The 14,487-nt window shown below is 42.3% G+C and overlaps 1 protein-coding gene and 1 long non-coding RNA gene across 4 annotated transcripts in view; one reads left to right on the forward strand and one right to left on the reverse strand.

Annotated features, from left to right (window-relative positions):
- The window catches only part of LOC105492818 (EFR3 homolog A), a 102,919-nt gene extending 100,295 nt beyond the window's left edge, over nt 1-2,624 (reverse strand). For 2 of the 3 annotated variants that reach the window (XM_011760076.3, XM_011760077.3), the window contains exon 1: nt 2,401-2,624. In XM_011760076.3, the coding sequence (XP_011758378.1) occupies nt 2,401-2,410 (10 nt within the window). In that variant the 5' untranslated portion in view covers nt 2,411-2,624. Of the gene's footprint in view, nt 1-2,140; nt 2,160-2,400 lie in introns of those variants that run through there. The other variant, XM_071067821.1, reaches the window with a different exon arrangement.
- LOC105492813 (uncharacterized) overlaps nt 2,300-14,487 on the forward strand; it is a 597,887-nt gene continuing 585,699 nt past the window's right edge. Inside the window, exon 1 of the long non-coding RNA XR_011606732.1 lies at nt 2,300-2,402. This is a non-coding gene — a long non-coding RNA (uncharacterized lncRNA). The remainder of the gene's footprint in view (nt 2,403-14,487) is intronic.

Genomic DNA, 14,487 nt, shown 5'->3' on the forward strand with positions numbered 1-14,487 from the left:
AGTTTCCTGTCAGGCATCCTTCCAGGTGGTTGCTTTCTCAGAGAGTCTATGGATCTCCAAAATAATTCCAGTGAAGTGGCTGTTAATATTCATGAGATATATCATTGCTTAGCCAGTGGGGTTACTGCATGCTCCACTGGATTCTAGTTATTAACAACAGTTTCGACGAGTACCAATATTCCAAATAAGCAACAAAATAGCTAAAGTAGAATAATTCTATGACTTACAGCAAGGGTTGCTCTCAGAATTGGAGAGTCTGAGAGACCACAGTGACCACCTCCAACCCTTTGATTTTAATTAAAACTCTTAGGGATTAACTGGCCTGGGCTTATCACTGAGCCTCTCAACCATTTAACATTAAAACAACCAATCAAACAAAAACACTTAGCTTATCTGAGCATAGTTTTCCTCCTAAGAGCTGTGAACTTCCTCCTAAATTCCCTCAGAGAATAACAACTGTGCCATCTCTGTGTTGGATATATATTCTACAGACAGAATTTCAAAGAGATATTATTGTCCACTGCACTATCCCAGCAATTCTGGCAGCTGTGACAGCCAAAGAAGAGAAAAGGCAAATATGAACACTATGCACCTCACACGGGTACCCCCAGTCAATCAATCCACAGCACACTTCTATTCAGTCATAAAAAATGTACCATGACAAATATTAACAATGACAGATAAAGCAAACATTAAACTTGTCTTCCAGTCAGGGTGTGAAATCTGCATTTTTAACTATGCAAACTCCACCATGGCCCATCCTAAAATCATTTTGCAGAGTAAACTAAACATTTCAAAAGAAACAAGTTTACTATATTCACTCTATGAAGCTAGATAACCCTAGAACATAACTAAAAATTTTATTTCACAGGATAATTTTGGCATGTTACCAATAAATTCTACTCGAAGCCTCAACTTTCAATAGGTGCTTACCTCCTCCCCTTTGGTTTCTCAGAAAATAAAAGATTAGCATAGCACTAGTCTCAAATATTCACTGAATGACGTGAACATGAATTTAGAAGTAATAAACCGGCAATAACAATGAAGATGATTGTAAATGATATTCTTCCAGCCAAAAGGAATAAAACAAATATAAACTGGACATATTTACTGGATACGAAGTCCAAGAACTTGAGTTAAGGACACACAGTGGTGTGTCAAGAAAACAAAATCCACAGTACCCACGTATGTATGAGGAGTTAAAAGTAATCTGCATTAGGACTAAAGATCTGCCACAGGAAAATCTTTAAATCTCAAGAAAATATTTAAATATCTTTGGTATCAATTTAAATTTAACATCCTTAAATATCGAGAAAACATCAATCTTTCTAATATCAAGAAATAACTCATCTTTTCCCACCGCTAGACGAAAAGGGCATTTGAGACTGACCTGGAAATTCAGTGTCCCATATGGCTACAAAAATAAGGACAACTAGTAGTAGTTATGAATTCTAGGAAATATATTCACAAGTGTGTAAAGATTCTATGGTATTGAACACTTAGTCAAAAGAGTCCTACTTGAATTCTCAAATCAATGACCAAGTTGCTTCCTCTCTACCCAAGATCAGGAGCTTCCTAGTTTGCACATGTCCATATTGACCAGTGGATATAGTCACACTACGATTATCTGGGTCATTTAAAAATAGGTCATTAGTAGTATGGTAGTATCGCGTCTGTCTAAAAATCCTCCAAGACCGAGTGACTTTTAAACTTTGGGGTGCCTTGGTAACCCCAGGGACGCTTATTAGATGTGCAGACTCCGGGGCCCAAACTCCAGACTCTAATTCCATGGGACTAGGGAGGGGCTCGAAACCAGTATTTTTAATCATCTGCCCGGGTGAACCCGCAGTGTGGTCCAAAAAGCCACACTCGAGGCGCCTCCGCCTAACAAGCTCCACAGAGGGCGCCGACTTCAGCCGCCCCGGCCGCGATACGGACGCCGTTAGGCTGTCGGGGGTCTGTCTGGGGGCCGCGGGAAGGGGCTCGGGGCCGGCGCGTCCGCTAGCGACGTCCGGCCCCTGAAGTGAGAAGGGACTGACAACGGCACCGCAGTTATTTTCAGTATTTCCATAAAGTCCCACGAAGCCGTGTGGCCGTGGGAAAAGGGCTTTAACTTTGAAATCCCACGGGTCTAGGTTACCACCAGCTCTGCCGTCTCCTAACAGCGCGTCCCAGCAGTTGCCTTAACGTTTGGGCCTCAGTTTCCCGATCCGTGCAACGGGCTCACGCCATCCCCGGAAGGCTGAGCGGAAACGAAACTAACTCCGCCGCTCGCAGGCACTTCCTGGCTCTCCTCAGCGCGGCCCAGCCTCCCCAGCCGCCCCGGGAGGACGACCCAGCCGAAGCGCGTCGCGCAGGCGGCCGCCTCCTAACGCCCCCGGCCCTCGGCCGGCCACTCACGGGTAGGCATGGCGACCTCGACCGCGCTCGCCGCGGCACCGAGGCTCAGCGTGGTCGCGCAGAGAGCGCCGACGGCACCATGACGGCCGTTGCACGGCCGCGGAGGCCGAGACGAGGCGAAGGGCGAAGGGCGGAGGGAGCGGACGCGGACCCCGCGGTCACGCAACCGAGCGGGCGACAGCTACCGCCGCCAGCCCGGTCCCCGCCGGGCGACGCGACGGACGACCCACGCCCGTTACGTCAGCGCGCCGCTGCCGTCCCGGCTCCGCCCCCGCGGACGGCCGGGCTCGGCCCAGGATCCCTTGTCTAGCGGGTGTACTGAGTGACTGGGGACAGCCACGTAGAACAACTTCGGGTGCTTTCTGTTGCCAAAGCCTGGTGACCTGAGTTGCATTCGTTTTCCTTGATCTCTATTTGGAGTACATCACTTTACGTTTGTGAGGATGATGGCTTTGAGCGCACGGAGTATCTGTGGGCTTTTTCTTTTGCAATCGGTTTAACTTGCAATGCGTATTGCATACTCTGAAAGCATGGTTTATTTGAGATGCACTAAGGTCATTTGGGGTGATGGCTGCTCATTTTTTGAGAAGACAGAAAATGTAATTTCCTTTTGCTCTTGTGACTTTCAGAGCGACCTTACGCCTCAGGAGTTAGTCTCCTCTGGAGAGGGCAGGTACTGTGCACTTGGCTAAGCTACTCTTCTTGACTCTGGGTGTCATTAATAATTGAGATATCTAATAGTCACCAAGTTGAGCAGACACCCGGAGCCAGAGAGCTGAGCAACGCACGTACACTATGCTAGGCGCCGTGGGCTGAGGACAGCCCATATGGAGATATAAAAGTCAACCGCAGAGGTCTAACACTGCCTTCCTCAAAGTGGTCCAGGATCGTTTTGTGCTTGGATCCCCTGGGGACCTGTTGTAAAGCAGATTCCTAGGTGCTGAACCAAACCTACGAACACATATACAGATGATTTAAATACAATTTTAATTTTGAGAAATTTTGTCCTAAAAAGTAGCGCTAACATTCAGATTAAGAAATGATGTTGTGCAGTACTGGGAGGAGAAGATGAAGAAGATGAAGATCAGAGCCAGGAAGCGCTGAGGAGAAATTAGTCTTGGCTTGAGGTGGACTTGGAAGAAAGCAGAATTTGAATTAGCAAAGCCTAAGGGAGACCTGAAAGAGGCTGGAGAGAGGGCGGAGGGTAATTTAGAGTGAGTCACAGCAGCTGGGGAGAGGAGAGTGCGTACTGTACCTATAAAAGAGACTGCCCAGCGGGGCACGGTGGCTCACGCCTGTAATCCTAACACTTTGGGAGACCGAGGCCGGCGGTAGGTGGATCACCTGGGGTCGGGAGTTCGAGATCAGCCTGGCCAACATGGCGAAACCCTGTGTCTACTAAAATTACAAAAATTAGCCGGGCGTGGTGGCGCATGCCTGCATTCTCACTCAGCTACTTGGGAGGCTGAGGCAGGAGAATCGCTTGAACCCGGGAGACAGAGGTTGCAGTGAGCCGAGATCGGGCCTCTGCACTCCAGCCTGGGCAACAGAATATGACTCCTCTCAAAAATAAATAAATAAATAAATAAATAAATAAATAAATAAAGAGACTGTCCCTTGTTAACAGTAAAGACCAAACTACCAAGTGCTTGGCCAGCACTTATTCATGTTTCAATGTCCTGTTGCATATTTTATCATCTATAAAATCTTTCCTGCTCCCAGTTTTCTCCCTAAGACTTTGGCATTATCTTTGATTCCCACTGCATCCTAAATAAACTGTCATGAGTGCTTGTGTTTTACCATGGGCCTATATGCGTTTCAGAAAATGGGAAAAGCCATATTCTGTTCATATTTATGTATCCTTGGCTGGCACACAGTCGGGGGCCAGAGTATATTAATTCAATAACTGTATAAATAAAGGATTTGATTCAAGAGCGTGAAAACAAAAACAGGTAAATAAAACTAGTTAATAATCGACTTTACATTCAACCTTGAAATTTGTCTTTTAAGAAACTGTTCTGTAATTTTTACAAAAAGCATAACAGTAGCATTAAATGATCAGAAACAGGGCCTTGCAGGGGGAATGGTGTGTGGTAGAGAAACTGTGGAGGTAGGCAGTCAAATCGGAAGGCCTCAATACAGGAGAGAGTGTTAGGTATTTAGTCTTGGTGGTGGCTCTGGAAAAAGAAAGAACTGAATCTTACTGTAGGAAAAGAATCCCTGGGATTTGTTGGCTGCTGACTTGGGAGTAATAGAGAGGCATCTGTTAGTTATGTAACTCCAAGGTTGGAACAAGGAAAGTGGTGGTGCTGGAGAGCAGTAGACGAGTCAGGAAGAAATGCTGTTTTAGGGAAGGGGTGTTAAGAAAGGATGTGAGTTTCTCCTTGACATATTGAGCTTGATGTGACATCAGAGGGAGACATCCGAGTGAATGAATCTGAAGGCAGCTGGGAAAGCCAGGATGAAGGTGGGCTGAGGGATCTCAGGGTGGGAGGTTTGGAAATCTTTGGTCCTGGGACAGGAACTGAAGCTGGGTGTCAAAGAGAGCCCTTTTAGGGAGGATGTGGAGCCAGTGAAGGCACAGAGAGAGACGAGATCTACAGGGCACAGTGCCCCAGGAGCCAAGGAAGGCACAACTCCAAAAGGCAGACATCTCTGCTTACATTACCTAGAAAAAGATGCAGATCCCAAAGGCCCTGAAATTGTCCTGCACATACTGTTTTCTTTTTTTTTTTTTTTTTCCTGTTTTTAATCCTCTTGGTCTTTTGGTTTTGTATTGTTGCCAGAAATAAAAATCAGCAGCCAAAGATTCTGAGGAAGGACAGCTGAATGTCAGGAATAATAGTGTCATAATGTTTTGATTATATATACAGTACCTACATGGCTTTTTTTCCCCTAGTTTGTGCACATCGGTAGCAATGTGACCATACCCTTTCCCTAACCTATTCTCTGGATCAGAGTTCTGCCAGTGTATCCCCTGCAGCCAGCCCCCACTTCTTTTTTGATTTGGGTTTTTTTTTTTTTTTTTTTTTTGAGACAGAGTCTCACTCTGTCGGCCAGGCTGGAGTGCAGTGGTGCGATCTCAGCTCACTGCAGCCTCTGCCTCCTGGGTTCAAATAATTCTCCCACCTCAGCCTCCCAAGTAACTGGAACTATAGGTGCATGCAACCACGCCTGGCTAATTTTTGTATTTTTAGTAGAGATGGGGTTTTGCCATGTTGGCCAGGCTGATCTCAAACTCCCAGCCCCAAGTGATCTGCCTGCCTTGGCTTCTCAAAGGGCTAGGATGACAGGTGTGAGCCACCACGCCTGGCCCTCCACCCCCTACTTCTGAGAGCAGTGAGTCTGCCATCATCTTTGATACTTGGTCTTAGCCCCTCTTGGGGCACCTTCTTCTGTCCCCTTTTGCAAACACCCTTCCCCTGTCTATCCCCTATGTGTCAGTGCTCCTCTCTTGGAGCCCAGTCTGGGCTGGCAGGAACTAGGATTTAGCCATCTCCCTTGGTGCCCACACTGCCCAGCTCTTGTCCTGGACTTGTGTGTGGTAGACATGGAGATGAGCCACCCTTTAAGAGAAGATGCACTGCCTTGGTATTTGAGCCACTTTAGTGTTTGAGCTCGGTATTTGAGGTGATGTTTTTGTCAGGGTGCAGGGCAGGCAGAGTGCCCTTTCTAACATGCAAACCTAATGATACCTCTGATATGGTTGGATATTTGTTCCCTCCAAATCTCATATTGAAATTTGATCCCCCAAATTGGAGGTGGGGCCTAGGTGGAAGGTGTTTCGGTGATGGGGGTGGATCCCTCATGAACAATTTGGTACCTTCCTTAAAGTAATGAATAAGTTATCTGTCGGTTCCTGCAATATCTGATTGCTAAAAATTGTCTGGCACCTCCTTTCCCTCTCTCATGCCATGGGATACCTGCCTCCCCCTTCCACCATGAGTAGAAACTCCCTGAAACCCTCACCAGAAGCAGACACTGGCACCATGCTTCTTATACAGTCTGCAGAACTGTGGGCCAAATAAAGCTCTTTTCTTTATAAGTTACCCAGCCTCAGGTATTCCTTTGTAGGAATGGAAATGAACTATGACCTCTCACCTGCTAACACTTGTCTATGGCTCAGTAGAGTGTTCAATCTACAATTCAAACCCCTTAGCTTAGCACAGGAAGCCTTTCAAGGCCTGACATTGAGAGCTCTTCAGTTCCCCCACATCACAAGTTACACTCATTAGTGCACAATTCTCAGAAACCACTCTGCTGTAGCACTCTTCCATTCTTTTGTCCATGTTCTTTGCTCTGCTGGAGTGGGCTTTTTTCTCCCCTGCTCTAGCTAACTTCCAAAGTCCTTGTGAGTGTGTAGTGTAATTAAGTATGCCCTATGACCTGGAGATCATCCTCCTGGGAGTATATCCTGGAAAATTTCTCACCAGGGTCCACAAGGAACATGGATAAAAGGTTCATTGAAGTGTCGTTCATGCTAATGGGGAGTTGGTGGCCACCTAGGCGTTTGTCACTTGCAGAACATGGTGGATTCATACGTATTGTGGATGCACATCAGCAACATGGCTTGATCTTAAAACTGCAGAATTGGCCAGGCTCAGTGGCTCACGCCTGTAATCCCAGCACTTTGGGAAGCCAAGGTGGGTGGATCACTTGAGCTCAAGAGTTCGAAACCAGCCTGGTCAACATTGTGAAACCCCGTCTCTACTAAAATTACAAAAAATAGCTGGGAATGGTGGTGGGCGCCTGTCATCCCAGCTACTTGGGAGGCTGAGGCAGGAGAATCACTTGAACCCAGGAGGCGGAAGTTGCAGCAAGCCAAGACTACACCACTGCACTCCAGCCTGGGCAACAAGAGCGAAACTCCATCTCAAAAAAAAAAAAAAAAAAAAAAAAAAGGCAGAATTAAGAGGCATCAATATTTATAGCATGGTACTATTTGTGTCAATTTTTTAAAAAGCATGCACATAGAAAACATGGATCTTAACAATGCTATATAAGGAGGTGAAGGGAAAGGGAGTGAGAATAGGGAAATAAAATTAACAAAAAAAGGGCTTTGAACAGGAAGATGACAATGTACAATGAAAAAGGAGTGTGATTGCTGTAGTCTTTGCAACTGATTTTTTAAAAAAAGGAATAAATTATTTTCAAATATCACTAAGTACAAAAAAACCTTCCAAGACCTCTAAGTTGGCTTTGAGGTGCTTCTTTCAAGATCCAGAGCTAATTTGCATACCTCCATCTTGTCTCCAAAGGGCCCTAGTGCTTCTTATGGTACATAGCAGGTAGTGGGGACTCCCAGTAACTGGGGTGGATCCTAAGGAGGGCTGCCGAGGCCTGCATGTGCAGGTGGGATAAAGAGCCAAGGTAATGTGGGCGTTAACTTGTCCTTATTTATACCTACAGGCTGGTCAGGACTGGAACATTTGTTACCTCATGACCTATATATTAATCATTACTAATAGTACCTGTTTATTTTGTTTAAACTCTTCAAAAGCCAATGTTGCGTTCAAATCAAGAAAGACATTCACTAGCACTTAAATAGGAGAGTCCTTTCTTTTTTTATGTTTTCTGGCACATTTTCAGAATACATGCCATTAAAAATAGAAGTTCTTTGTCCCTTCTTTTATTCCTTCTCAGAAAATAAGAGGTCAAAATAATATTAGAAATGTCGTTGTTGACATCCTATTAGAGCATTAGCTTTTAGCTCAAATTGTCCAAAATAGCTCTGTTTCCAGTTTAGTGTAGTATTTGTTCCAATTTCTAAATCCTGCACTGAGATAATTCACTTTTAATTAGCATGCATTTTAGTGCTTCAAAGGTAATTGCCAGCAAATTTACAGTTTGTAGGAAATAACTAATAAGGCTATACATTCACTCCTCCTAAAAGCTTATTCCAAAAAAGTCATAATGATGCAATTTGATGCTCTCATTGCTTAGTTTTTTTCTCACAGTATATATCAATAATATGCCCTTTTCGTTTCATTTCATTCCATTTCATTTTGCCATTGATTAATCGTAACTTAAGGCTTTCCAGTTGTTATGAGGCATAAAAAACACCCTTTAGACATAGAAAACCTGAGTTTGAATTCTGCTTTCCCCCCAAAGGAATTGGAAACACTTATGAAAACATATGAAAAAGATAAGTCTTGCTAAAGTAAATTAAGATGCAGACCAGGTCTAAAGAACCCCTGAGCAGATAAAACCAGTTAGGTCTCGTAAGTGAACTAAGCCTTGCTTGATTTGCAAACATAAGTAAAAATTAACTTGAGCTATTTCTTGTAAATGCTGAAATTCAAGTAAAACAGAACTTAAGCTCAACCAATCAGAAGTTACCAACAAATTTATGTAACTAGGGACTTTCTAACAGAATAAACCAAGTATGGAGACTGTATAATTAAAATAAATCAAATATTTTATTTGCTTTACTTCTATGTCCATCCTATAGAAACCTTCCCCTGGTGTTCCTTCAGAAGTGGTTCCGGAGCTGTCCTATTCATGCATCGCTATTTGTGCAAATAAACTCTTTAAAATTTTATTATGCCTCAGTTAACATTTTTTTTTTTTTTTTTTTTTTTTTTTTTAGACGGAGTTTTGCTCTTGTTGCCCAGGCTGGAGTACAATGGCATGATCTCGGCTCACTGCAACCTCCGTCTCCCAGGTTCAGGCAATGATCCTGCCTCAGTCTCCCAATTAGCTGGGATTACAGGCATGTGCCACCGTGCCCAGCTAATTTTGTATTTTTAGTAGAGACAGGGTTTCATCATGTTGGTCAGGCTGGTTTTGAACTCCTGACCTCAGGTGATCCACCCGCCTTGGCCTCCCAAAGTACTAGGATTACAGGCATGAGCCACCACGCCCAGCCAGCTTACTTTTTAACAGCCTCAAATCCAGAAGGTCATTACCCAACCTTTTCGGTGCCAACTAGGACGCTGTGCAAGGCAGACACTCCTGATCATGCCATGAGCCAAATGTCTCAGTCATCTCTGCTTTATAAAGAGAATTGCAAATGGGTGGAGCAAAATCTTGAGATAATCAGGTTAAGAGTTCTTGATTAAATCAGACAAAACAGCTGGAAACCCTTCCTTAGAAACACTATCATTTTAAACAGTTAGAGGAAAGCGTTAGCTCTCATTGTTATTTATGAAAATGTTAGCTAGCTTTAGCATTTAACACAGTGTAGGGGAGCAGCTAAAAGGAGAGAAAAAAAATTTTCTAAATATGGACTCGTTCTAGGCAGTGAGATTTTTTACACGACTTTTATGACAATTGGAATCAAATCTTATTTATTGCTGTATCTCCTGTACATGAAATATTTTATTTAATAAATATTTGAGGAAGAGTGGGAATTTGAGGAAGAGAGGAAGGGAGAAAGGGGAAAAACATAAAGGGTATCAAGACAAGCAGTACAGAGAGGTCAACTGAAGTGTTGAAAGGAGATCTTTGTGGTAGATTAGAAAAATGGCTTTAATGTGTTGACCTCTGGCTATATCTACACTCTTGCAGTTGATTTGGGGGTACCTCCCTTGAAGAGATAATTTTTTCCTCATCCCTGAGTCTGCATTGTCCTTGTAACTTGCTTTGACAAAGAGACAGTGACAAACATGATGTGAGCAGAGACTTCAAAAGGGTGAAAAAGCCTGATCTTTCTATTTGAAGGCAGAGGCCCCAATCCTACTGACCATCCCAGATGAGGCCACCATATATCAGCCAGCCCCTGCTGGTCACCCGGCTCAACAAGGATTCAAAAGTCAGCCTAGCCAAAAGCCAGATAAGCACCACCCAGCTGAGACCAGCCCAAATGGTCAACACACAGGAGCATGAGCTGAAGAAATAGCTGTTACTTTAAGCCACTAAGTTTTGGAGTGGTTAGTTATGTATCCCCTAATCACTATTACTAGTTTTCACTATAACTATCGCTAATAATCATTAGCATATAAAAGTAATCGTGGGTTGTATAATTTATCAAGCTGTTAGTATGTGCCAAGTATCATGCTAAGTACCTTTATTTTCTGATATAATCCTCACAAAACTGAATGGATAAGCTTCAGTATACCCGTTGTTTTAATATGAGGAAACTGAAGCATGGAGAGATTAGTTTCCCCAAAGTCACACAAGTCAGTCATGACCCAGGAATTTGAACTCAGGCCTGTCTGCCCCCCACCCACCCCCCGGCAAACCCAAGATCTTCACCACAGACAGTATGCAAAGTCATCTGAAGAGCAAATTAGAAGGCCCAGTAGGAGATGCATACTTACAATGGTTGGATTTAGAGGCAATTATTGTCTTTTTTTCCAATCTGTTTTGCAGAAAGAATGTCAAACCCTCCAGAGGAAGAATCATGCTTTCCATCTGTTTCTAATTCCTTAAAAAATGCCAGTAGGTTTTGTATTGAGTCTCCTTTTAAAGGCTTGAAGCTGAATTACAATCATCATGTAATCGTTTGTTTTTCTCTCATTTGGGAAAAAGATAGAAATTAGAAATTGTGACTGTTGACTATTGGTTTCAGACTATAACTATTGTTTCAAGCAAGTTCTAATTGTATCAACCTTCATCTTTCTCAGGAAATAAACTTTAAAATATTGCAATACTTGTACATTCAATACTTGTGCATTCCTATGAGAAATCTTTGTGCATACATTGTTCCATCTTGGTCTTTAATGTAGCTAGTAAATGATAAGTGGGAGGAGGAGAGTTATTAAATTTGCCTCAAATAAGGTAATAGAGTTATGATTAGCTTTATCACTACTAATTATATTTACCTTGAATCTTGAACTGGCAGGGGTAGTTGGGGGATGGGGGTAGGAAGTAGTTAGAAGTAAAGCCAGAACACTTTATACCTTTAAAACAGAAACCCAGTTCAACCAAATCCTATTTATACCTAATGAAATAAAGGAGAGAGGTGGTAGACCTGCTTGGAAATATGAAATATGAAAAAATACATCTCACAAGCAGATTGCTGACACTAGTGTGGAATTCTGGTTGTTGTATCATATTGTTTCTATTAGAGAATCAGGGGCATTGTTATGTTATAGACCACTTTCAGTGGTCTATAAGTCTCTTTGTGTCCTAGATTTTCAACAAAGTATTTGTTTTAAAAGAGCAAGAATTAGGCCTAACACAGCAAAATAAATTCCCAATGTTTTTGACAAGTGCATGAATCGAACTGCCTTGCTAGATCCAGAAACATGCACTGAGGTAACAGGGAAGTGATGGAATCATCCGAGAGCCAGTATCCTACTGTGGAGATGTCTGATGTGAGCACAAGAGATGCTCAGAGCTCAAAGAGTTAAGTTGTAAAATTAAAACACCAGATTTGCCCAATTCTAAGATGTATTTTTTTTCTCATTTAAATGTTTCTGGAATAAGAATACACCTGACATTTGATGTCAGCTGAAACTTGCCAGCTATGGAGGGAAAGGTATAAATTTCTGTGCCCTAGCACTGTAGCTGTCTCTGTCTGACTCAACCATGCCTAGATCCAGGCAATTGTCCCAACAGTTATTTTCGCTAGTGTCGTCACACGTGATTGAATTTTAATGTAAATTTGAATTCAATCAAATCTAATTGTTCCTTAAATTGGTTCAAAAATACCACACTATAATGCAGCATTTAAACAAAAAGTTATTGTGTGTGCAGGCAATGAGCCTAAAGTCAGTAAAAAATGACTTTCCCTAAATCACAGATCTGTTTAGATTACAGGTAATAGAGCATAATAATAGATAATTTTCAAAGCTAGGAGAGATGGTGTGACTGAATCATGCAGCAAGCAACCATTCATCACCCAGAGTTCTATGGCTAAATACTTCCAACTGATATTGAGAGGCCAGATGTGGTGACTCATGCCTGTAATTCCTCCACTTTGGGAAGCCGAGGCAGGCAGATCACTTGAGGTCCAGGAGTTCCAGAACAGCCTAGCCAATATGGCGAAGCCCCGTCTCTAATAATAATATAAAAATTAGCCGGGCTTGGTGGTGTGTGCTTCACACTACCTACTCAGGAGGCTGAGTTCCAGCTACTCAGGAGGCTGATGCATGAGAATCGCTTGAACCTGGGAGGCGGAGGTTTCAATAAGCGGAGGCTGCACCACTGCACTCCAGCCTAGGCAACAGAATGAGACTCCATCTCAAAAAAAAAAAAAAAGAAAAAAAAAAGAGAGAGAAAAAATATTACTGGTAACCACAGAGTGAGTTTTTTTAACGGAGTAACTCACAATAAATAAATGAAACAGAAACAAGATAGGAAGGAAAGAAGGCTATAGAAATAGAAGTTTAGCAGCAAAGTGGAAAGGAATCTAATTTCCCAACAAAGGGGTTAGTTGACTCAAGGAAACCCTATGAGCTCATAATATATGGCCAGTGGAATTTTCCACTTTGCTCTCAAACTTAGTTTTGAACTAATTGTCCAAAACCACAGTGAAGTTTGTACACTTTTAAATGGCACCACTACAGGCAAGCTTGGTAGGATGCAGAAGTCTGAACATAAGGGATCATTACACAACTCAAATAAACAAGCACAGCATGAAGAATGAGCTGTGGGGAGAGAGAAGACAGAAAAATGTCATTGATTTCTGTTGATATCACTGTTCTCCCACCATGGAGGTAAAATAATACAATTTTACATAACTAAGCAGGTGACAGAGCTTAGACATTTAATAAGTCAGTTCTAAAATCATCTAATTTAATTGCAAATCTTTTAAGGGTAATTTTTCTCCATGGTCATTTATTCCAATATTCAATAAAATTGTTCTTAATATAGTCTGACCTGCTTTACTTGTTTTATAACAGTGCTAACAAGAAAATAAAGCATATCTTCTAAATCATATTAAGACATATTATGTTAACAAATTTAGTATAATCTCACATAGACCAACTACAGTTTCCAATTGCTGTTATAATGATGCAGGCTAGTGAAAGCAGTTTTTGATAGCATTAACTAAAACTCTTTGCAGGTTTCAGTGATTCCAGCTGGAGAGCAAAGTCCAATCTGTCTAATGGAAATGATGTTTTAAGAAGACATGCATGCCAATTATACAGAAACTGCAAAATGCAGAAAAGTATTCTTAAAAATACTAGTTATGTCTAATTCACCTCTTCCCTAGTCACGAATAACATTTTGCCTCTTTCCTTCTGATCTAAATACTCTTGCTTTAATGCCGAGAGAAAGTAATGTCATGAACTTCAAGGAACTGTAAAGGTGGAAAAAACAACAGAATTAATATCAAATGTATTTTCATAATTATTATATTAATATCTCCGTCTCTAGCCTATAAGTTCCATGTAGGCAGCAACCACATCTTCGTTTGTTCACTATCGTAACTGTGGCATCTGATAGTCCCTAGTGCCTGGCACATGATAAAAGTTCAATTAATCTTCATTAAATACATGATATGTATTAGTCAGAGTTCTAAATTCCAATCGATAGAAAGCAAGTCTGACTGATTCGAGCAAAAAAGGAATTCAGGACATGATAACTGGGTAACTCTTGGAGTAGTCAGGAAAGCCTGAGACTTCAGCTCAGTGACTATAGACAAGTTACATGAGACTGAGCTGTGAAGCATCACCAGACTGCTGCTTATGGATACACGATTGTCACTAGCACTGTTCACTGACACTGGACATTGCTCCTAGAGCCTGTGGCTACTCAGGGTGCCTGCTGCTACTGCTGCTGCCTCCCACCACAAGCAGAAATTCAGAGAGGCCCTGCCCTTTTTTTCTTTCGCACCACTACCTTCTAATTCAAAGTTTGGTGTGGTTAAACCTGGTAGGTAATGTTGAAGTCAAGTACCTAGCTGTAAGAATGGTGGGAAAGCACACAGATGGTATATTAAGATTCTAACAGGAGAGGGGGTCTGCCTTACCAGGGCAGATTTTCTATACAAAGGAGGCTTTACATGCTGGACAGCAGAAAATTATGACAAATGCACACCCATTTGACTGCTCAACATACCACATCCACTTTGTTTTCTCTACATTTTCACTGTCAACAAGAGAAAACAAAAAAATAAACCAGTCAACAAACATATCACCTAATATAATGCAAACATGCCTCATAAACTTGACAATATTCTCATCTCCTCCCATG

Source organism: Macaca nemestrina, chromosome 8, assembly GCF_043159975.1.
Source record: "Macaca nemestrina isolate mMacNem1 chromosome 8, mMacNem.hap1, whole genome shotgun sequence".
Lineage (NCBI taxonomy): Eukaryota > Metazoa > Chordata > Mammalia > Primates > Cercopithecidae > Macaca > Macaca nemestrina.